This window comes from Coffea eugenioides, chromosome 9 (genome assembly GCF_003713205.1).
Source record: "Coffea eugenioides isolate CCC68of chromosome 9, Ceug_1.0, whole genome shotgun sequence".
NCBI lineage: Eukaryota > Viridiplantae > Streptophyta > Magnoliopsida > Gentianales > Rubiaceae > Coffea > Coffea eugenioides.
The window spans coordinates 13,104,364-13,125,920 of NC_040043.1; the positions used below are offsets into that span (position 1 = coordinate 13,104,364).

Sequence of the window (21,557 nt, forward strand, 5' to 3'; positions counted from 1 at the left end):
GTGCTACATCATTCTAGTTTTGATAGAAGGGAAAAATGCAATGACTAAAGAAGTGAGCATGGTTTATTGACAAGACCGGAGGTTGTTCAAATGCAGGTGCAATATGCCAAAGAAGCAATCATGAGAGAACAGTCAAGTGTGGGAAGAGAGGAAAAATTCATTAGGTGGGAGAGACTTCTGGAAGGTTGGTGCAAGGTGAATGCAGATGGTCTGTCCAGGGACAGCTGGGGGAGATGGAAGTCTGGTTTTCACGATCATTATTGGATTAGCAAATAATATAATAGTTGCGGAACTCTGGGGGATCTGGAAAGGATTAGAGCTAGCATGAAAGTAAGGAGAGTGGAAGATGGTGATAGAGTTAGATTCCAAAGCAAGCATGGATCTCAATCAAAATGTGAAAGTCTATTCCCTTACCATAACTTAGATCAACCAGGTAAGAGAGTACATGAGCAAATGATTGGAAATGCAAGCTGCAGCATATATGGCGTGAAGGAAATCAATGCGTCGACTGGTTGGCAAAGAGTAGCATCAGCAATGAACCAGAATTGCAGGTGGTTAGAGAACCTCCAATTGAACTTGGAGAATTATTTGGAGCTGACATATTGAGAGTTGCTACCCCACGTTTGGTAACCATTTAGAGGACGAACCTCTCCCCTTTTGTAGCCAAAAAAAAAAGAAGGTAAAGGGACTCTCAATATAGGGTTTTTTGTTGGATAAGAAAAAAGTTTGGATGGATTCAGTTTCGATCACCATTACGGATCAGAACATATTTTTAGAATTATAGGTCGCTTACGAAAGTTTTTACAAATCATCCATCAACACAACTCTAATATCTGTAGTAGAATTTGAATACACATCTTGCAGAAGGATCCTTTGTAAAGAAATTATTCAATTTTACCAATTGAGTCAACTTGTATTCTTGATACGAGTTTAATCTAAACTGATCAGGGCCAATGGGCCTCTTACAAATTCATAGTACAGCAAACTGGGCTTAACTCTCCACCTGTAACCGAGTGAAAAAGAAAAGGGTTTACAGGTGAATTCGAACCGATTTTCCATACCCACCCGATGTCCCAAACTTGAATGGTTGAATGTCTCGAAAACAAGTAGACCAGAACAGAGCATAGCTTCAGACGGAGATTTTAGAAGAAATTAAAATGAAGAAGCTCTAGGGTAGGAGGCAATATCATATTTGTAAAAGAAATTGAGAGCCATTTTGTATTGGCAAAAAGAAAAAAAAAAAAGGAATGATGTTATCAGCTTCTCGCAAAGCCTATGCATTTCGGTACCAAAAGCACATGGTTTTGAAGAAAGCAATAAAGTTTAATGTTCTCCGGACATCGGTGTATTTCTTCCACACCTCCAGAGGAAATGAATCCACGGCTGAAGAAATCAGCAAGATTTTGATGCACAACAACTGGCAATTCCTCTTAGAATCCTCCACTGTCCCTCAAGAAAAGCTGAACCCAGATGTGGTTCAATCAGTTCTTCGAAGAAACCAACTGGATATTCATCCCAAACGCCTTTTGGACTTCTTCAACTGGTCAAACCAGCAAATGGGTACTCCTCAAAATCTCGATTCTTTCTCAATTCTCAACTTGATTCTATGTAACTCCAATTTATTCTCACTTGCCAATCGGTTATTGAGTAAAATGATCGAGACCCGGATTCCGGTTTTAGATATTTTGAGCTCATTGCTGGAATGTTGTAAGGAATGTGATAGGTTGAAATCAAGGTCTGTTGCGTTTGAGTTGTTAATTGATGCTTATAGGACAAAGGGTTTTTTGAACGAGGCTTTTTCTGTGTTTTTGGGAGCTAAAGATGGTAAATTTATGCCGAATTTGTTGTGTTGTAATTCATTGTTGAAGGATTTGATGAAGAGTAATAGAATGGAGTTGTTTTGGAAGGTGTATGAGGGCGTGGTAGAGAGCGGGGTTCCTCTTGATGTTTATACGTACACAAGTGTGATCCATGCTTACTGTAAGCTTGGGAATGTTGGGGAGGCGAAAAGGATCCTACGCGTGATGGAAGAAAATGGGTGTACTCCGAATTTGGTTACCTATAATGTTGTTATAAGAGGGTTGTGTGGAAAGGGGGCTGTGGATGAAGCGCTTCAACTGAAGAGGTCAATGGATGATAAGGGGTTGATTCCAGATAGTTACACGTGTTCGATACTTATAGATGGGTTCTGCAAGCAGAAGAGGTCAGTGGAAGCTAACTCAATTTTGGAAGAGATGAATGACATGGGTCTCAGGCCTGACCAAATTGCCTGTACTGCATTGATTGATGGCTTCATGAAAGAGGGTAACATAGAAGGTGCATTTAGAATTAAGGATGCAATGGTTGCAAAGGGAATCAAGTTAAACATTGTGGCTTACAATACTATAATAAATGGGCTGTGTAAAGTTGGTCAGATGGAAAAGGCAGTGGATTCATGAATGAGATGACTACAATGGGCATAGCACCTGAAACTCAGACTTTTAATTATCTAATTGAAGTGTATATTCAAAAGGGAAGTCTGGATAAGGCTTCTGAGGTTCTTGCTGAGATGAAGGAGAGAAACATGGAACTTTCTGTATATACTTTTGGTGTCATAATAAATGGGTTATGTCGTTCTGGGGATTACTGCCGTGCAAAACTTGTCCTAGACAAAATGGTCAGTTGTGGTGTCAAACCAAATGCCATCATCTATTCAAACATGATAAAAAGCTATGTACAGAATGGTAAGTTTGAAGATGCAACCAATGTCTTGAAGGAAATGTTGCAGAAAGGTGTTTTGCCTGATCTATATTGCTATAATTCTGTTATAATTGGCCTTTGCAAAGCCAGAAGAATGGAAGAAGCAAAAACATGTCTAATTGAAATGGGAAAGTGTGGACTAAAGCCAAATGCATATACATATGGGGCTTTCGTCTCAGGATATAGTGAGGCAGGGCAAATGGAAGTAGCAGAAAGGTATTTTAGGGAGATGCTTGATCGTGGTATTGCACCAAATCTTGTTGTTTATACATGCATGATAAATGGCTTCTGCAAAGAGGAAATTAAGCAAGCCTTTTCAACATTCAACTCTATGCTAGGACGGGGATTACTCCCAGATTTGCAACTGTATAGTGTTCTTATCAATGGCCTCTCGAAAAATGGAAAATTAACAGAAGCCATGCAAGTTTTGTCTGATCTGTATGATGCAGGTTTACGTCCTGATGTTTACACTTACACCTCCCTCATCTCAGGCTTTTGTAAGCAAGGAAATATGGAAAAAGCCTTTTTGCTTCATGATGAAATGTTCCAGAAGGGTATTTTTCCAAATATTGTCACTTATAATGCATTAATAGGTGGCCAATGCAAGTCAGGTGACATTGAGAAATCTAGGGAACTGTTTGATGGGATCTCTGGCAAGGGTTTGACGCCCAATTGTGTAACTTATGCTACAATAATTGACGGATACTGCAAATCAGGAAACCTATGTGAGGCATTTAACTTATTCAATGAAATGCCAGCAAGGGGGCTCCAACCAGATTCTTTTGTCTACAATGCCCTTGCCAATGGGTGCTGCAAGGAAGGGGAAACAGAGAAAGCATTGTTACTGTTCCATGAAATGATACAGAAAGGCATTGCATCTATTGTGACTTTTAATACTTTGATTGATGGGCTTTGCAAGTGGGGAAAATTGACTAAAGCAATTGACTTGGTGAATGAAATGACTGATAAGAATATCACACCAAATCATATAACCTTCACAATTTTGATTGACTACCATTGCAAGGCTGGGATGATCAAAGAAGCAGAGGAACTTTTCATAGACATGCAGAACAGGAATCTGAAGCCAACAAATTTCACTTACATGTCTCTCTTACATGGTTACAACAAAGTTGGGAATCGGTCAAAAATGTTTTCAGCTTTTGAAAATTTGGTTGAGAGGGGCATTGAGCCTGATGAACTGATTTACAGCATGATGATAGGTGCGTATTTCAAAGAAGGGCATTTGGAAAAAGGTTTTAAACTTTGGGATCTAGCATTGGACAAGGGATTGCTGGATGGATTGACAAATGAAACGCTAGTTGAGACCTTGTCTGGAAATGGTGAAATTTCTAGAGTAATGGAATTACTTGATAGGATTGGAAACCAAGGATATAATCCTTGTCTTGCAATGTGCAGTACTTTGATCCATGGATTGAATAAGGCAGGATATTCCGGAAGACTAGATAAAATATTAGAAATTATGAAAGGGTATGGCTGGATTCCTAAATCCACAGCTTTAAACGAGTTCATTGATCTATACCAAATAAGTGCAAATTCTGAGAGTGTTAGCAATCTCTCAAAGCAAGCAGCCCTAGAAGTTGCTTGTCAGGTTTAAGCAGAGTTTGAGGCGATGGTAGTTATGACTTTTGCGTTCTTGGTTATGCTGGCTGTTCGACTGATTTTTGGGATACTGTATAAGGAGACGGATCTATTAAGTGCGGTGAGCAGCCTCAGTTTTTGCTGCAATTAAGTTGCGTGAAAGTTTTCAGCTGCAATCAAAAGATACATCTGTGAAAGGTGAAAATACAAAATTCTACACTTCATCATTCATCTCAGTTGTTATCACATTCCTCCTTTCCCTTTTTACTGTTATATATACATACACATATACATACATATACATATGGCTTTGTTTTCCTCTTTTTTTAATGGGTGGGTGGGACTTTTACTTTCAATTAAAATGCACAGATGGTCCGCTTGTTCTTTTATTTACAATGTGATTATGTTTCGTTTTTTGTAGAACTTGAAAGGGTTGCATGTTTTTGTTGAAACCAGTTTCATGATTGTAGTTGGGATCTTTACTTCCATGGCAGGAATACGAAATTGCCTCCTGTTTTCTTATTTCCTTCTTTTCGGCTATTGGGGACAGAAAAATGGGTGTTTGGGGGGGGGAGGAGGGGGTGTTGGGGTTGGTGCGGTTCTTTATGAGATGCTGTCACACAGAGGCATGTATGTGCACACACCTGAACACATAACCCTAAGTATGCTAGGGGACTCTTGGCCCTCAGCAAAAGCATAGATGCTACTTTAGGTCATGGCTTCAGTTACTTAATGGAGGAGTAAAATCCCATGCTTAACAAACTGATTTGAGTTCATTTTGCAGGTGATGTGCTCCATGGTACTACCTTTAGCAATAGCAGGTGGTAAAAGAAGCAAAGGGTTTTGAGCTTAAAAGGTAATAATTATGCCTTCTATGTTTTTAATATAATAGGATTTGTTGGCTCTAGTATGTCCCTAGATATTCAGCCTAAGTTATTCATCTATCCTTGCGTTGTTTCATTTTATCTGTGTTTTTTCCTGATGTTTCTAATGCAAATAGCTTTTGATGTGCACATGGCATCTTATGTTGACAACACTAATTATCAATGATTATCTGATCAGAATAATTTCTAATCTTCTGAAGTATTGCGGGGTATTGAGCTGCACGTTATATGTATATATATGTTTATGTACTACTTTTTTTGAGCTATTTATTCCTGGATTGTTTACTTCTGTCCACCTCTTGAGCAGGGTTTTCGATCCTTGCTAGCTTAAGGACATCTGATGGACAAGGTTGCACATCTTACAACGATTTTAGGGGAATCATGAACTGCAATTTGGTATGCCAGATTGGAGCGCTGTGTTTTACTGTTGATGATTCTTTTGTTTCTTGTATTGTATTTTAGCACGAGTGAGTTATTATATTGCTTTGCAAATTGCTGCTTTACGTTTTGTCTCTCCACTCAGCAGGCACTGGTAAAAACACGAGGCAGACCAGCAAAAGTTTGAAGAAACACTTTGCTCATAGCGCAGAGTGATTAGGGAAACTTCGGACTCCATGCTCCCTGGAGCATTTTGAGCTACACACTCCCACTTTTCTCCAAGTGAATTGTACCAAAAATCAAGCTGTATCAACATGCAGTTCATTCTCATGAACTGGCAATCCTCTGCTGTCTTTTTCTGTTTCAATGAGGACCACTGTTAATGTTTAGTCACCAAAAAGCTTCTGGTGATCACTGGCTCGAGTCACACTGATGAAGAAGATGTTATGCGATAAATTTGTGGAATTGGTTTTCGTGCCTGACACCAAATTTAGGTGGACAAACAAATGGGACTTGGTGGATCAATGTGTCTGATTTTCTGCATTCGCTGATGACTTGCTTTGTTCTACACTGATAATTAGTGTATTTGACAAAACAAAATTATGAAAATCGGGAAAGAGTAAAAGATTTCCACTTTGATTACTGAATGTTATGTATTGTTGTTTAGTCTAATTAGTAGCTGGATGGATGATTGAGAGAAGTGGGAATCCAAGTAAAAAGGGAATTGGCAGTTCGAGTTGGAAAATATAAGGCTTGTGCAGATACCATATAGTTTTACTTCTTCATTTTATGCTCATAATGATTTTTGTTTAACGTTATTATTTGTTGCCACAAAATCCTTCTAATTATTCCATGAGGCTAAAACCTCATAATTTTTTAACGTGATAAAATCCCAATTACACTCGGAAACTGAGTATAAAATAAAAATTAATATTGCTTTCTGCCGAAGGATACAAGCAGATTTGGCGTTACCATGGATTGAATGAGGAGGACCAACCAAGGTATAATGAAGGGACTACTTTTATCGCTCTTTGATTGTAAATCAAAACAGGAAAAACAACTATTATCCATCCTAAGCGTGGAAGCAAATTCAAAAGGAAAAATGACAAAGAAACGGTGGAAGCAATTTCAAAAGGACAGAAATCAAAATTTTTCAAGATTCAATGCAAATCATACAACTATTATCCATCCTAAGCGTCCTCCTAACAGCACATTTCTGGGGACTACTCAAGTACAATAGGAGTCCCATGGTCACAGAGTCATCCTGAAATTACTTAAAAAGTTATATACAGCCACAGCATATTCATCCTAGCCAATCTCAAAAGAAAAGAAACCAGAAAAGATGGCACACAAACACGAGTATTGTGCATCTTTACACTGTTTTTGGTACCACATTGTGTCTTTCAGAAAAAGGCATGCACCCAGTGGGAGACGAAAGTGAGGTAACTCCCTTGCATGGTTTAACTGGTAAGAACCTGACTAGCCATATTCAAATTACCTCAGATCCCAGGGTAGAAGAGCGCACCGATTTAGTACATTCGAAAGTTTTCATTTCTACCTCTGATTCATGGATCCAAGGCTATCTGCTAGCATTTTTCAAGACAGCAATTATCTCAACATCATCGAGGTCAGATTCTTTAACAAGCTGTAAAGGTGTTTTACCTTCCTTATCTGGAGCTTGCGGGTCAGCTCCCCTGCCATCCAAGGGGTCACATGAGCAGCAGTTAAAAACTTTCGAACGCACACTCCCTACTAGATGTTTAGATTTGGAAATAAAAGTCTTCTAGTATATGAATTAATTACTAACAGCTGACTTAGTCATGCATTGTATCAATGAAGGACTTGAACTAGGTGTTTAGACAATGCACAAAACAACTTCAGGAAGTTGAAGTTCCTTCTTATACTGATAAACAAAAATCACACTTGGAAACTGAGGATAAACTGAACATGGACCCCGAAAAAAAAAAAAAAAAGATGAGGATTCTCCACAATGAAAACAAAGAAGCATAGGATCTGTTGATTGGAAAAAGAAAAGAACATAATAGAAATCTAGTCAGATGCAAGAATTAACTAGTAAGCAGAAGCTTGACAATTGCAATTCTTCCTCTTATTATAGCATGATGCAATGGTGCCTGACCCCTTGAATCACAAGAATTTATATTTGCACCATGTTGTAGGAGCAACTCTACCATACTGACATCAGCAATTTGGCAGGCCAGGTGAAGCAAGGAACAGCCATCAAGAAGATAATTAATGAACTGACTATGACTAATGCTTTCTGCATTTGCAGATAGTACAGAACCACCATCCATATTGTCAAAGTTCTGATGAGCATTTGCATGATCCTGCAATCTCATTGGCTTGGCTAGACTTAATGGTGTAGTAAGTGAGGCTTGCCTAAGGATTGCGTTTACATCCACTTCACATATGACAATGAGGCGGTATGCTGATTTCTTATCATTCATGCGAACACTTTCCCACAATTGTTCGGCAACTGAAAGAAGATGCTTACTGTCGTTAACTTTCTGAACAAAACGTTTTTCTGCATACTGCAAAAGGAAAACACGCTGTTAATTTTTTCTTTTTCCCAGATAAAAAAAAGCAAACATCGTATTAGTAAAACAGTATTCCCCTGTACAGAAAGTGCAGATAACAATTCAAAATCAGACAAAAACTCATCTGAGTGTCCATGCATGTTTATAGCCCTTATTTTTTTATTTTTTGAACTGTCACATTGGCGCAGCAGTCATCTCCATGCATGTTTATAGCTACTCCAAGAAAACAAGAATACAAAACCTAGCGATTATAGTCTACCGAGGTTTCTGAATGCCTTGAAAAGATCTGTGATTCGTCTGATTCCATGATAGCCAAAACTTTGCCCTTAAATTGCACATCAAACTTAAAAAAAAAGAGTCCATTTTAACAAATCACCGTAAAGTCAATATCTAAGAGATTGTCTTTAATGTGACTTTTTAAAGTAAAATTGACTTCCTTAGTTTGCGAACAACAATAAATTCAACAATACTTGTATAGTTTCCAATTAAAATATGAACATTTGAGTAAATAATCCAGCTGAACTGATAGAGATAAAAAAAGAAGAAGAGTTAGTACCTTTGCATGAATGAACTTCTCCTTAACTGAGATATGATCATCATGACTGGGTTTACTGAAAAACTGTTTGTGTTTATCAGACTCAAAGAACCTGCATCAAAGATATATATATATATATATATGTATATTTAACATTAAACCTTTAAAACAAGATAATCAACTGCAGAAAACTCTGCAACACTTACCGCCTTGGTATTTCATCAGCCTGAAAAGTTTTTCTTGCATTCAACAGCCCCTCCCATATTGAATTCACAAAGACGTTCCCCAAGGCCTGGAACAACGCTATCACAGAAGGTTCCCAGACCTTCACATCGAGAGCTAAGGATCTCACCTGCACTTGAAGTACACAACAATGTAGGATTAGCAACCAAGAAAATCATTTGCTACTAGCGCTAAAAGTAATCAGCTACAATGAGCAACCAGCACTTTTCTTCTCATGAGCTATTTATTGTCAAAATTCCTTTCATATACAACCAGGACTAGGTCTTGATAGAACCTTTACACTAGAAATGTGTTTGTAAGATATTGAAAATTAACAGAAAATGTGAGAAGGTTAAAATGCAAACTTGAGATAAAAAAAAAACTTGCCTTTGATATATGTACCCCAAGGTTTCGGTGAACACCAGAACACTCTATACAGATTAGGACACCAAGATTCAGGGAAGCCCAGTCTGGTTCAAGCGCACCACAATCAGCGCACACATCGTTCCCAGGTAACCTTTTTAATGTATCAACTGGCTTATCAATTTTCATACTATGATGTAGCTGCAGTGCACTTTTTGATGAACGTATCAAGTTCCTAGAAGCAAATTCCTTATCAGAGGAATGTTCTTCAATTGTCCCGTGATCATAATCTGGACTTCCGATGGAACTACTTTCACTACTGGGGCTTGCAGCAAAATGCTGGCACATGATTGAATTAGTATAATTCAGGAGAACCAAACACTACGTTTAGAATGCACTGATGCAGTTCGATTTTACCTTCTCGGGTTCCTGGGAACTCAGTAAAGATGCAATAACTCCAGTTATTTTATCAATCCAATCCATTTGCTCTGTTGCACTCTCTGCCTACATGACCAAACAACTACTAAGCTACCGCCCAAGATAACGAGTCTTTAAGTAATTGGGTTACAAAAGACATTCAGCCTCACCAACTAAAAAGTTTCTCACTACTCAAACTATTAAACATGTCAGGCTAATAAGTATTTACCTGCAAGGTGTAATTCTTCGCTGGTGAAATTATCCTGAAGCAAAATCTCAGATCTGATTGATCTGCATCAACTTTTATTGTTGATGTGAGTAAGTTCACCGTGTGACGTGCAACAGACTTTTCATCGTGTACACCACCATGATAATGAGAAGACAACCAACGACTTAGAAGTCCAGAACTGGGTTCTGAGGGAGAACTTCTATGTACATGAAAGTGACTTCCAGATCCTGGGAACTAGTAGAGAATAACATATTAAGTGGAGACGAACCAAAAGGAAGGAGCCTTTGACATGAAATTTTTGTTTAAATTACTTACAGATGACCTGCTCCATTGTTTGCGATAGTAATACAACATTCCTCTGCTATCCAAGACAAAAAATCTTCTCTTCCAGTCACCTCTTAAATTAGAAGAACGTTTTGAGAGATATCCTTGTTTAATGGTTTGCACCTAAACTATTGAAAACTTAGCTATAAACATAGAGATCAGGAACATATATTGAAAAGAGTAAATGCTAAAAGAAACCAAGGAAAGCTCTCTTTGGTTACAAGGAAATCAATATCAATTTGAGTACCTTCCCTTCCAGTGCAGACTGCATAACTGCCTCTATGACTTTGTGGGAACCTCTAGGGAATTGTTGTACTATATCATGACTTGGAGAACCAATGGAGCCATTGAATGATCTTCTACTCTCTTGATCAACCTGCCTTTTGTACTCCTGCATCCTTTCATTTAGAGCTGCCTGCTCATAATTGGAACTTTCTCTTGCATGCTGTGCATAAGCCAAGACCTGTAACAGAATAGCTTCCCTAAACTCCACAAGATATGTATAGTTTATCATATAGACATTAAACATCAAAACTGTAGCTTAAACCATTCAGAAACCACTTCAACCACAAGGAAACAGCTGATAGATATATTCAACAGATCGTGCGGTTGGCTTAAATATCTGATAGAATGAGGATGTCCAGAATGTATTTTGCATACTATTTTCATGATTGAACAAATAAAGTTTTCATGTGCAAGAAGTACGTAGTAGTGGCTGCTTGACTCCAATCTCCATTACTTCATGTTTGCTATTAATAGTTGCAATCAGTTCGACAAGTCGCTAAATCATGAAGCCGCCATGAACAAAACCAATTCCTTAGAGAATATCAGCTATTGAAGGATCAAGGATAGAATTTAACAACTGAATAAAAACTTTTTAAGTTTGAGCTTCTTAAAGTAAAACATTAATACATAGATGGGAAACATTGGGCAACATCTGTGGTAAATTATGGAAATGTAAGGAAATTTAAGTAAGATTGAGGCGACATCTTGCATGTATGCCAGTCCTATTCTAGGAGGATCCCATTGATGCATCTAAGGAATGCTGTTACGGCAATGTAGCTTGTCCAATGCTTTGGCAGGGTAAGCTTCTATATAAGTCTCTGTAATTGCTTTCTTCAACCTCCTCTTAAGCATCTTACTATTACTCCTATATGCTCTTGTATGTTCCTTCCAGGGATATGAACTACTGGACAAATAAAAGAGGTGCTAAAACACGTTATCAGAAATCAGTCCATAATAAAAAAAGAAAAACTGGACCTGGTTTATGTAAGGCTCCATCTGATGCAATAGCTCGTATCCCTGTACATGACATCACTTTTTGGATTCAGCATGTGCATTATAAGCGTATCTCCATTTACTAAGAGCTTCTAATCATAAAAGGACCTGTTTGAAATAACGAAGATGAGCATCCATTGCACTACCTACAGCATCCAAAAACTCGAATCGTTTCTTTGCCTCAACAGTAGAAAGAGCACCAACCTGACCTTTCATCAAAAAGTTCTATAGTAAGACAATTTCGAAATTAGAGAATTCCATATCTTGATAGTTCTATAGAAAAAAGAAATGACTAGAAACTTAAAACAAACCAGATTGAACCGTGATTGCTCAAACACAGATCTTGAATTATGAAGTTCCTGGAACGTCCCTCTACCAAATTAGAATTTAACAGATAATGGTTACCCATAACCAATTATCTGATCAACGAAAGCAATTGGTAATAAATCATTTAATGTAAAAAACTAATGCTCAATACCTCCTCTAATGCAGCAGCTACATCATTTTTAGTGCTTTTCCTCAATGACAAATACTTCTCGCGGACCTGAGGCAGGAATAGGGTGTTAACAATAAAAGAAGAAAGTACCAACTATATCAGCATGTGATTCATCACTGTACATCCTTTATTGGTATGTTAAGATATTCCAATTGTATATTTTGTAATATTTAGTAGCTTGTAATCAAAACAAGGGGGGTTCCTGTATAGTGTACAGCAGCAAGAGATTAGGAGTAACAAGCCAGTGCTCTATCTTCTCAACTAATGACTGGGTATGTTGATGGGTTAAGTTGGTAAAATTCTGCCTATACTTAGTTCAATGGAGCTTAAAAAACCCCACAGCAACCACTAAATATAAGCTTTAGATCTACAGTGCGGTGCAAAATAGGCTCCCTCACCATTTTGTGCGTGACTAGGAGAAAGAGAGATACTCTTAAGAGAGATATGGCTCTAAATATAGAAGTGTATATATTTGAAAGGAAAAGTACCAAAGTAAGGATGATTTCTTTGACTTTTAATGGATCTCATAGTTCTCTGCAGCTTCCTACTCACTTAAGAAGATTGATGCTTAGTTTCCTAAGTACCCCAAATTATAAAACTGCTAATTATCTCTAATCCTCAAGCTGCCTGGCATGTCAGTGGACTAAAGGATTGACATGGAAATGCTAAAGGATCTATTAAGCAACTGAAGTCATAATCTAATCATAACATGAGAGTAGGTCTCTCAGCACTGCCAATAATGACAGTAAATGAAATAGGAATTTTTATAGATCAACTGAGCTTCTCATAAAAAATTGATTTGAGAAAATAAAATCAGCAAACTGCTGAGGTGTAATCATGTAATACCTGGTCATAAGTAACATTAGCCTTATCAAAACGCTTACGAGCTTCCTGCAATTTACATGATTGTGTTGATTAGAATGGAAAAGATCCTTCAATATATAATAGTAGGAGGGAAGTCGTGCAGAGTTATAATGATATATACATATAAACAGTATTACAAGTAACAGAGTAACAACAACAGGTGACCCTATTATTAAGCATCATCTAATGTGCAATCTCAGAATATAAAATAAGTCATAACTGAGGTGAAATTCTAATCTCCCACTTATTTCATTTGCTTTATTCCAGTTCAATATGCATTTATTTATTGAGAACACATGCAAGCACATTAACCTACCTATAACACCAGAAAAAGTGTTTAAGACCGTGGAGACCAGGGTGACTTGCGAACAAGGACACAACAAGAAACTATGGGGGAGACATCAAAGAGAGAAATATGCATTCCTTGAAGACCAAACAGGATTATATTCTGAGCACCTCCTTCATTTTATAGAGCAAAAGCCTAAACTCAAAGTGATGGCTAGTACCTTGACATCTTGAAGATCAACATTAGCAAAGTGCAGTAGCCTATCATTTAGTATGTGCTCCACCTGAAAAATTGGAAAGTAAGGAGAGGAATTAAAACAGATATAAGACTAGGTTAAATGCCATGGTGCCGAAGAAGTTAATGTATCTATATATTAATTGCATATTAGATCAAAGGAAGCCAAGGAAACTGAAAGTACTTTTAGTAGATTCTTATGAAACTACTTTTAGTAAATAGCAAAAAGAACAAAATGAACTCTTTCAAAATTGAAAGAAGATTTATCACCTGCGATCGAAGAACTTCCTTGTACATTCCAATTTCTCTCAGAGCAATTGCAAACTTAGCCATATCAGGGCCTAACATATTCAATATTAAACTCCATCAGCATTAAAACCTGCAAAAGATGAATGATTGACCCAAAAAAAAAAAGGAGACCGAAAGATGAACAAACAAATACGCTGGCAAAACAAATACATCCTGCTTGCTTGGAAGAAAGCAGTATGTTAATCTTCACTTCATTTTGAACAATTATGACTAGATTTACTTGACTGAAATCCCATGACTTGATATTCAGGACATGTATATCAAGTTCTGCTGAGAAGGGCGCTGCCTTTTTCAAGTTTTACTTTCTTTTGTCAATTTTATACCAGTAGATAAAGTTCTCAACATAATCTGTCAGAAAATGACATGCAGAGATTCAGCAGGTATAGCGACAGATTTCATGCACATGGGGCCCAAGTGTTTTTGAACTCCTAGCTACATTTTGATAATCACAAGTTTTGGAGCATTAAGAGGAAACCAATTCATACAAGTCTGAAAATTTCCAAGCTGGAAAACAACTCATACAGAAAATAAACAAAAAGTACCTCCAAATGCAACAGAAATGGGATCATTGTGACCGCCTCCAAATGTTTCAAGAGCACTTGCAAAAGCAATGTCCCTATCGTATGCTTCTCCAAGACCTTCTCTGGAAAATTTGAACAAACAAAATCAAGTGTATACTTCATGATGAGCAAGTTTAACAATAAAGAGTTATCCAAGTATATTTGCAACAGAAATTAATAGACAGTTTCATGGCCCAAAAAGAAATTAGTGAATCCTCTCAGTATCTAGTTTACCAATATTTCAGAGGCTGATATCTGCTGCAATGAGCAATTAACAATTCAATCATATCAAACAATCTGAGAAGGCATTCTTTAACAACGCAAAACAACATTACTGTATTAGAAGAAGAAGGCAAGAGAAGTCAAAGAGCTTCATTAGGTAGAAATTTCATTTCCAAGCAGCTCAATTTCATCGACCAAGAGTCTCTTTAAACTTAGATGGTTTTCTAAAAGGAAATTAGTTAAGCACAAAATCCGTGCATTGCAGTTGTGATTACCCATCCACAACATCATCTTGGAGGTATTTCTTCTCGTTAATACACCCAAACAAGCTTGAAAGACAGTTGTATCCCTCTCCACACCCCCATTTTTACAGCTACATTTGAAATTTAAGTCAGCATAAATAGCTCTTGTTCCTATCCTGTCTTATGCCAAAAGGCCCTTGATTCAAAAAGTATATCAATGTCAACAAATTTCATCTAATGATGTGAATTTAGACATGGAAGAAACAGAACCTAGTTTCCTATTTCTTGTGATTTTATCTTTCTTGCAAAATCAGAAGACTACCGTTTAAAGTATGTTATAAAACTAAAATAGAAGAACTTGGAATACGAAGTTATGTATCAAAAAAGACCTGATTAGATGAATGCAGAGTGCAGAATTTAACTAATACATAAACAAATGTTCAGTAGCTATAGCGGAGTAATGATCATACTTAACTGCACTTAATTGCAACCATTCTATACATGATAAGAAGTGGAATCATAGAAGGAACATGTATGCAGGATACTGAAAGAAAATGGAGGTTTAGACTTACGTGTACTTCCGGCATCCTTTAAAGAACTTTACACTTCTTTCCCTTAAATTCTCAGCACTCTCTTCCAAACATTGGATCTGATTGACAAGTAAAGTTTTAAGCATATAGTTGTAGTAGTACAGTTTTAGAATGAACAAGCAAAGTGATGCTATTTTGTCAAGGTTGTGCATCTCAGTTTGGCAAATGAAAAATCCGACAAGTAATTGAGATTCTGTCTGTAAAACACTAGCAGACTAGACAGTAAAGGAAACAAGCTGTAACAAATATATTAGCTAGTAAGTAACATGACTCCTAATTCCTGGCGTAATACTTCTCATTAGTAGGTTGTTTTTACTTCTTGAAAGTGTGCTACTTGTAGTCTAAAATTAGCATTTTCCACAGATGTTTCGAGCTCTTGTCAAGCCACATGGTGCACTCAAAAGAGCATTGGACCTTGAGGGTCCAATGCATCTGACTATGATCCAACACATATAAATCTTGCTCAGGTGAATAACCAAAGTCTCTGTTGCAACACAAGTCAATGTTGCCATTGACCCAACAAATGCAATGATCAGCAGAAAGAAAAACTAACACCGTGCCTAATGAAAGCAAATTAATATTTCCACGGTATTATCATTATGTGAGAATTGATTCACGGAAAAAAAAAATAAAAGTCAGAAGTACATAAATGGGGACAAAGAATTGAACTAAAACCTGTTGCCGGAACATCGGTGAATCATCAAGCCTTGCGAACTGCATCTTTTCCTCTTGCATCTGATCCTCTGCAATATAGCATCAACTAGCAATCCAACCCAACTTCATATGACCATGATCACTATCCCCACCGACAAATCTAACCATTAATATTCTTTTATAAAAAGAATCCTCAAAATTTTCTTTTAAAAAAAACCCATTAAAAATATCATGCTACACAATCTTGAATTGGAAAATTCTTGTCCTCAAGTTAAAAGAAGGCCAAGAAAAGTAAAGGGCAGAAAGAAGAGAGACTAAAAATGAAAAGGGAGTCGGAAATTGTTGATAGAGGTCAGAACAGAGGGAAAATAGAGGAGACAATGTGGGAAAGGGGGACCAATTTATGCGATATTTCATGGCTGTCACTAAAAAATGGAAAAATACCGTTGTGGGGATGCTCATGTTTCAATTCTCATTTCTATCTTGGTGCTTTTTAAATTGAATTTTCCTTAATAATTTCGACAGTGGGGTTTAATTACTTGTTAAATGAATCCAATCCAATCCAGTCCAGAGTAGCAGATTTCCAATATTAGTACTATTTGATTATTGTAGCAGCTATAGCACTAGAGGTGAGGTGCCTGGGGCAGTGACTAAACAGTTAGTACCAGTGGTTGATGTATTTAATTTTGAGATGCAATGATTAACTGTCTAACATGACACATTAGTGCGCGCCAAATGCCTCCCCTATCCTTTGCCAACTCCAAAGTTTAAATGGCCACCCACTTTGGCATAGCCACTTTTCTTTCCTCTTTTCTTGAAAATCGTAACAGGGAAAAGAAAAAAATGAAAAGACAGAAAGAGAGAATGCGCTTTTGCAAAGGCAGCAGTGGACATGGACAAGGGATGAAGGGAACCCCTTTTTTTTTTTTTTTCTGTAAAATTCATAAGAGGCTTCCAATTTTATCTCTTGGCAAGATCCTTTTATCAATGACAACAATAATTGAATTAGATCTTATGAAACGACCTGTGAAGTTGTTGTTTGCATGTCATAGCATGATATGAATCACAATACAATTCTTTAAAGAATATATGATATTTGGAGAAATTCATGCTGTTCTTTTTAAAGAATTTGCTTTTGCTTTGATGTCCAAGATCGAAGTTAACCTTAAATTCGGATTAGATACCAACAATAATATGTATTTGCGAGATTTCCATCGTTTTCAATTTAATCTGGTCAGACAAGGCATTCAATGGCAGCCATCCATCAATTCGTTCAATGATTGTCAACTTGCAAGTGGTATCAAAATAGACTAGAAAATGAAATCAATCATGAAATTTTTTTTTTAAATTTTGCAAAATGCAAATCATCCAATCCGTCAACAATTCACAATTTCATAGTACCATACATGGGATAGGATGGGAAGCGCTATAAAAGAAGTACCCACATACCCACTAATTGCTATACAAAAGGCACTGATATTAATCTTAAATTCCAAAGCTGCAAATTGGAGAATTACTGGTAATCTACTACGCCAGTAGTCAAAACTATTTTCACTAAACTTTGCTTTAATTGTCTATGACTATTCTCGTATATAAAATTTCCAAAGATGCAATCTAGTACATAAGTACACAGCACCATTCATAACGCACTATTTATAAGCTAATGGACTATTTGATGTTGGATAAACGATGGAAAACTTTTTAGATTATTCTGGGAAGCAAATCTCCTTCTTCTGTTTTTCATTGATTTTTTGCTTTCGTACCATGAAAAAAAATTTTAAAAAAAAAAAGCTGGCAGGGGTAAGTGGTATGTGTAGTAATGGGAATGCTGTAATGGTAGACTGGTTCATGAGAAAGGTACAAGAAGCCAATTGACGTTCATTCTTTCCGACCCCAGAAAACAAAAATCTCTGCTTTTTCACATCTTCTTTTCATCTCAAATATCAATCCAGTAACCTTTAGCTTCTTCTGATAGGTTAGTCTTTTCAGACATAAATTTCATTTCCTCATCTTTACTTTTTAACACAGTCGCATATATGCATGCAAATGCTCATTCTTGCATTTTGCTGTACGAAAAACTTAAAGCTGCAAGCTTTTAGTTGTAATGCTAATGGGATTTTTGTGTCGAACTTTTATTTTGGAAGAACCAGAAGATTTACGTGAGGGCAATGCTTGTTTTTGTATTTTCTGGTGGTTCTAACGTTCTGCTTCGGTTTAAAAATTTGAACTTTTGCTGTTTCTTGATCATAAAAAGGTGCTTGCTTTATTTTACTGATTGAAGATGAATACTGACGTTATTTCTCCATGTTCTTTAACGGGGTTGATTTATTGTAAAAAAGGAAAATTTTGCAGAAAAAAAAATGCATGCTTGCCCAGTTAAAGGAATTTGAGTATTATTATATACTAGTAATTGTTATTATGAGAGGGCCTTTAGTCAGGATGTTTGATGGATTTTACCATGCTGGGGAATTGTCAAATTGGATGGCTTTATCACCTTGGCCTTTGGTTCTTTGGCGGCATTCATTGGTTGCTTTGCATTTTTTATAAATTCATTACTTTTCTATTTAGATCTTTCTTTTCGTGTCGTTAAAACCTCATGGGATTTCCATTTCATTCTCAGAGGCTATGGAGGTTACGTAGGGAATGCAAAACTTCAGAAAGCTGGCTCATAAATTTAACTGGTAACATATTGTCAAAGGCTTACTAGTGAGGGATTGTGATCTGCTGAATTTGGATGTGATATTTAGGTACTTTAGTCCTTATTTTACCATAGAAAGACTTTCAAATCTCGAATTTCTGTAAATTTTTGTCTGAGTTCCATGCAATATGTATCTCATTTGTTAGACTTTACATGTGAGTTTGGTTGAAAAGCCACTCTTATCCTTCCAAGCATAAAATAACTTTCAAAGAAATTGCTGCCTAACTACAGTGCATTTGTCACTGCTAATGTCATTGTGGAGTTCATCTCTTTGAACATTTATGTGTGTTAAACTGTGAATACTTCCTTAGTTCCGTCATTCCTTGCCTCCTTTTGAATTAGCTTCACTTAATCTGCATCGCTAAGTGATAATCAATCGTGCTTCTTGGCACATTAGGAGCATCAATTCGAGAAATTTCATGACTCTGGGAACATGAAACATGATGAGCAGGATAGAGGAGTATAACAGAGAATTGGAGGCTCTTCGTGTAAAGGAGAAAGTGGAGAACATGATTCATAATGAAGACTATGCTGGTGCAAGGGATACTTTGCAAAGAGCCCGTAATCTTTTTCCGCTTGGTGAAATTGTTCCTAAGCAGACTGTATGTGAAATCCTATCAGCTGCCAATATCAACTTTCCAGGTTGTGAGATTGACTACTACTGGGTCCTTCAACTTGTGCCATCAGCCAAGACATTTGACATAAAGCATCAGTATCAGAAACTTAGAAACATGCTGCAACCTTTGAAGCATAACTTCCCAGGTACAGATGTGGCTCTTAAACTCATAGAGGATGCTTTCTTTGTGCTTTCTGACAATCAAAAGCGTTCTGAATTCAATTTGCAACGTAGCACTGCCTGGGAAAATTATGAATCACCTCCTCTAGAAGCAACAATTTCCTCTGAATTGTCTGAAATGAAGGGAGGAATGTCTGCTCTAGCCTCTGGTGATTGTCAAAATGTATCTTTAGAAAACCTGGGGACAAGGAGTCAGGATTGTTTGACAACGGGCATGCATCTAATGAGAAATGGAGGAGCTTGGTCAAATTCTACCAGTAATACTTCCGAAGGAGATATGGCAGAAGTTATGCTTGACGTGAACACTCTATCAGAACAGAACCATGCTGTTTCAAGGGATCATCCATCCTCTTCCAGAAATATGGCCCATGAAGTGCTTTATCAGGATATCTACAACTTCGATGATGACAGAGAAGTAGATAATATGGCAATAGGCCAAATATGGGCGACACACCATCAATCAAATGAACATCAAAATCGCCGATATGCTCAAATTATCGCCAGGTCTATGTCTACAGTTACTGTGATGTGGCTGAAACCAATTCCAGTTACTAATGCAGAGAGAAGATGGTGTGAGGCCGGGCTACCTGTTGGATGTGGATATTTTCGACTGGACTTGGAGTCGGGGGAACATGTAATTGCACCTTTGCAGTTCTCCTACAAATGCTCTCTGACTACTGAAGTGGCAGCACAACAGTTTGACATGTATCCACAGAAAGGTGAGGTTTGGGCGGTTTATGAGGATTGGAACCTCGAAGAATGGTCCTACAATCCTGAAGTTACAAATAGTTGCAACTATAGATTGGTTGAAATTCTCTCAGATTTTTCAACATATACTGGATTTGACTGCACGTATTTGGTGAAGGTTCCAGGTTTCAGGAGCATTTTTCAGAGGGAAACAGGAGGAGGCTTTTCCATCACTATTCGCGTCCTTCCACGCATGTTATACGCCCTATCCCACAAGGTTCTGGCATATAGGTTAACTGGAGAAGAGATTGATGGAGTAGTCAGTGGGATGTTGGAGGTTGACCAGTTAGCATTGCCAAATGATATGAGAGGAAAACCAGACGAGGCAGATATGTGGAAGATGGAGGAGTCAGGTGGTAAAGCAGATGATGCAATAATGTCGGAGAGAAAAAGCCCAAATCTTTCTAGTTTGACAGGTCAGGTTTGGGCTGTCTACTGTGGAAGAGATAAAATGCCTCGGCAGTATGTGGTTATACACAACGTGTTCTCAAGAACCCAAGTACTTGTTAAATTTTTGGAACCTGAACCTGAACCTGAACCTGACTTGGATAATAATTGGTGGCAGAAGAGTTTACCTATCGCATGTGGAGCATTTAGCGTTGGAGACGTAATCATGGGTATGAAAATTTCGCAGTTATCACATGTAGTCAAGGTTGGGAAAACTATGCCTGGCTACGTGATTTATCCTGCGAAAGGCGAGATTTGGGCTATGTACCAAAGGTGGAACTGTGAGTGGAAGCTTTCTGATCTAGAAAGTTGTGAGTATTGGATTGTTGAAGTTCTATCAGACTTCTCAGAAAGAGAGAAGATTGTGGTAGCTAGGCTGGGTGAAGTGAAGGGCTGCTTCACTTTTTTTCAGCGGCTGCAGCTGGACGGCTTTGAAATGATTTGTGAAATTTCGAGAGGTGAGGTCCATAGTTTTTCCCACAGGATTCCTTTTTGTAAAGTCCCTGGTGTTGGAGATTATGGCATTTCAGAGAGTTCTTTACATTTAGAACCCAACTGTTTGCCTCCAAAACGGAGAAAGCTGGCATGAAAATTAATTTGCTGGATGGAGAGGTGAAGTGTGAAAGGGCCAGGTTGAATAGTTTGAAGGCTTCTGAAAACGAAGTTGATTGCCATTTTGCAGTGAAAACTTGGTGTTAAGATTCAGAACTCAACTACCGCATAATCTTTGCATTCGTTGTTCCTGATGGAGAAAACGCTTTCCTTTTTTTTCTTTCAAGCTTTGTGTGCCAAACTGCTATTGAAATCTTGATTTGTGTTTTTTATCCAAGGTTTCAGGTGACGGCATAATCTTGTTTCAATACTGTTCTAGAATGCAGAAAACCAAAAA

The 21,557-nt window shown here is 37.5% G+C and overlaps 3 protein-coding genes across 7 annotated transcripts; 2 read left to right on the forward strand and 1 right to left on the reverse strand.

Moving 5' to 3' along the window:
- Positions 1-1,142: 1,142 nt before the first annotated feature.
- On the forward strand, positions 1,143-6,385 carry LOC113782668 (pentatricopeptide repeat-containing protein At5g61990, mitochondrial-like). Its single transcript, XM_027328547.1, is given in 5 exon segments — positions 1,143-2,427; positions 2,430-4,536; positions 5,123-5,194; positions 5,530-5,618; positions 5,749-6,385. Coding segments are annotated over 2 exon segments (3,105 nt in total). The 5' UTR covers positions 1,143-1,247; the 3' UTR covers positions 4,355-4,536; positions 5,123-5,194; positions 5,530-5,618; positions 5,749-6,385.
- Positions 6,386-6,726: 341 nt separating this feature from the next.
- On the reverse strand, positions 6,727-16,346 carry LOC113783508 (ADP-ribosylation factor GTPase-activating protein AGD3-like). Of its 3 annotated transcripts, XM_027329661.1 has the most exons (19): positions 16,002-16,346; positions 15,309-15,385; positions 14,255-14,355; positions 13,674-13,744; positions 13,390-13,452; positions 12,866-12,910; positions 12,002-12,067; positions 11,835-11,882; positions 11,632-11,727; positions 11,506-11,547; positions 10,493-10,708; positions 10,237-10,368; positions 9,922-10,155; positions 9,693-9,779; positions 9,300-9,614; positions 8,897-9,042; positions 8,712-8,802; positions 7,671-8,149; positions 6,727-7,294 (listed from the first exon to the last, which is right to left on the reverse strand). In XM_027329661.1, exons 1-19 carry the CDS (start codon positions 16,059-16,061, stop codon positions 7,180-7,182), a joined length of 2,484 nt encoding a protein of 827 aa, XP_027185462.1. In that variant the 5' UTR covers positions 16,062-16,346; the 3' UTR covers positions 6,727-7,179. The 3 variants fall into 3 exon arrangements, with proteins under 3 accessions (XP_027185462.1, XP_027185463.1, XP_027185464.1); XM_027329662.1 differs by lacking the exon at positions 15,309-15,385; XM_027329663.1 differs by lacking the exons at positions 15,309-15,385; positions 16,002-16,346 and having other exon boundaries at positions 13,674-13,782; positions 14,255-14,332.
- A 1,573-nt stretch (positions 16,347-17,919) lies between these two features.
- On the forward strand, positions 17,920-21,547 carry LOC113782911. 3 transcript variants are annotated; one of them, XM_027328874.1, is made up of 2 exons: positions 17,920-17,955; positions 19,076-21,547. In XM_027328874.1, the coding sequence occupies exon 2, from the start codon at positions 19,119-19,121 to the stop codon at positions 21,255-21,257; it is 2,139 nt and encodes a 712-aa protein (XP_027184675.1). In that variant the 5' UTR covers positions 17,920-17,955; positions 19,076-19,118; the 3' UTR covers positions 21,258-21,547. The 3 variants fall into 3 exon arrangements, with proteins under 3 accessions (XP_027184675.1, XP_027184674.1, XP_027184676.1); XM_027328873.1 differs by lacking the exon at positions 17,920-17,955 and adding an exon at positions 18,605-18,727; XM_027328875.1 differs by lacking the exon at positions 17,920-17,955 and adding an exon at positions 18,621-18,661.
- The last annotated feature ends 10 nt before the right edge of the window (positions 21,548-21,557 follow it).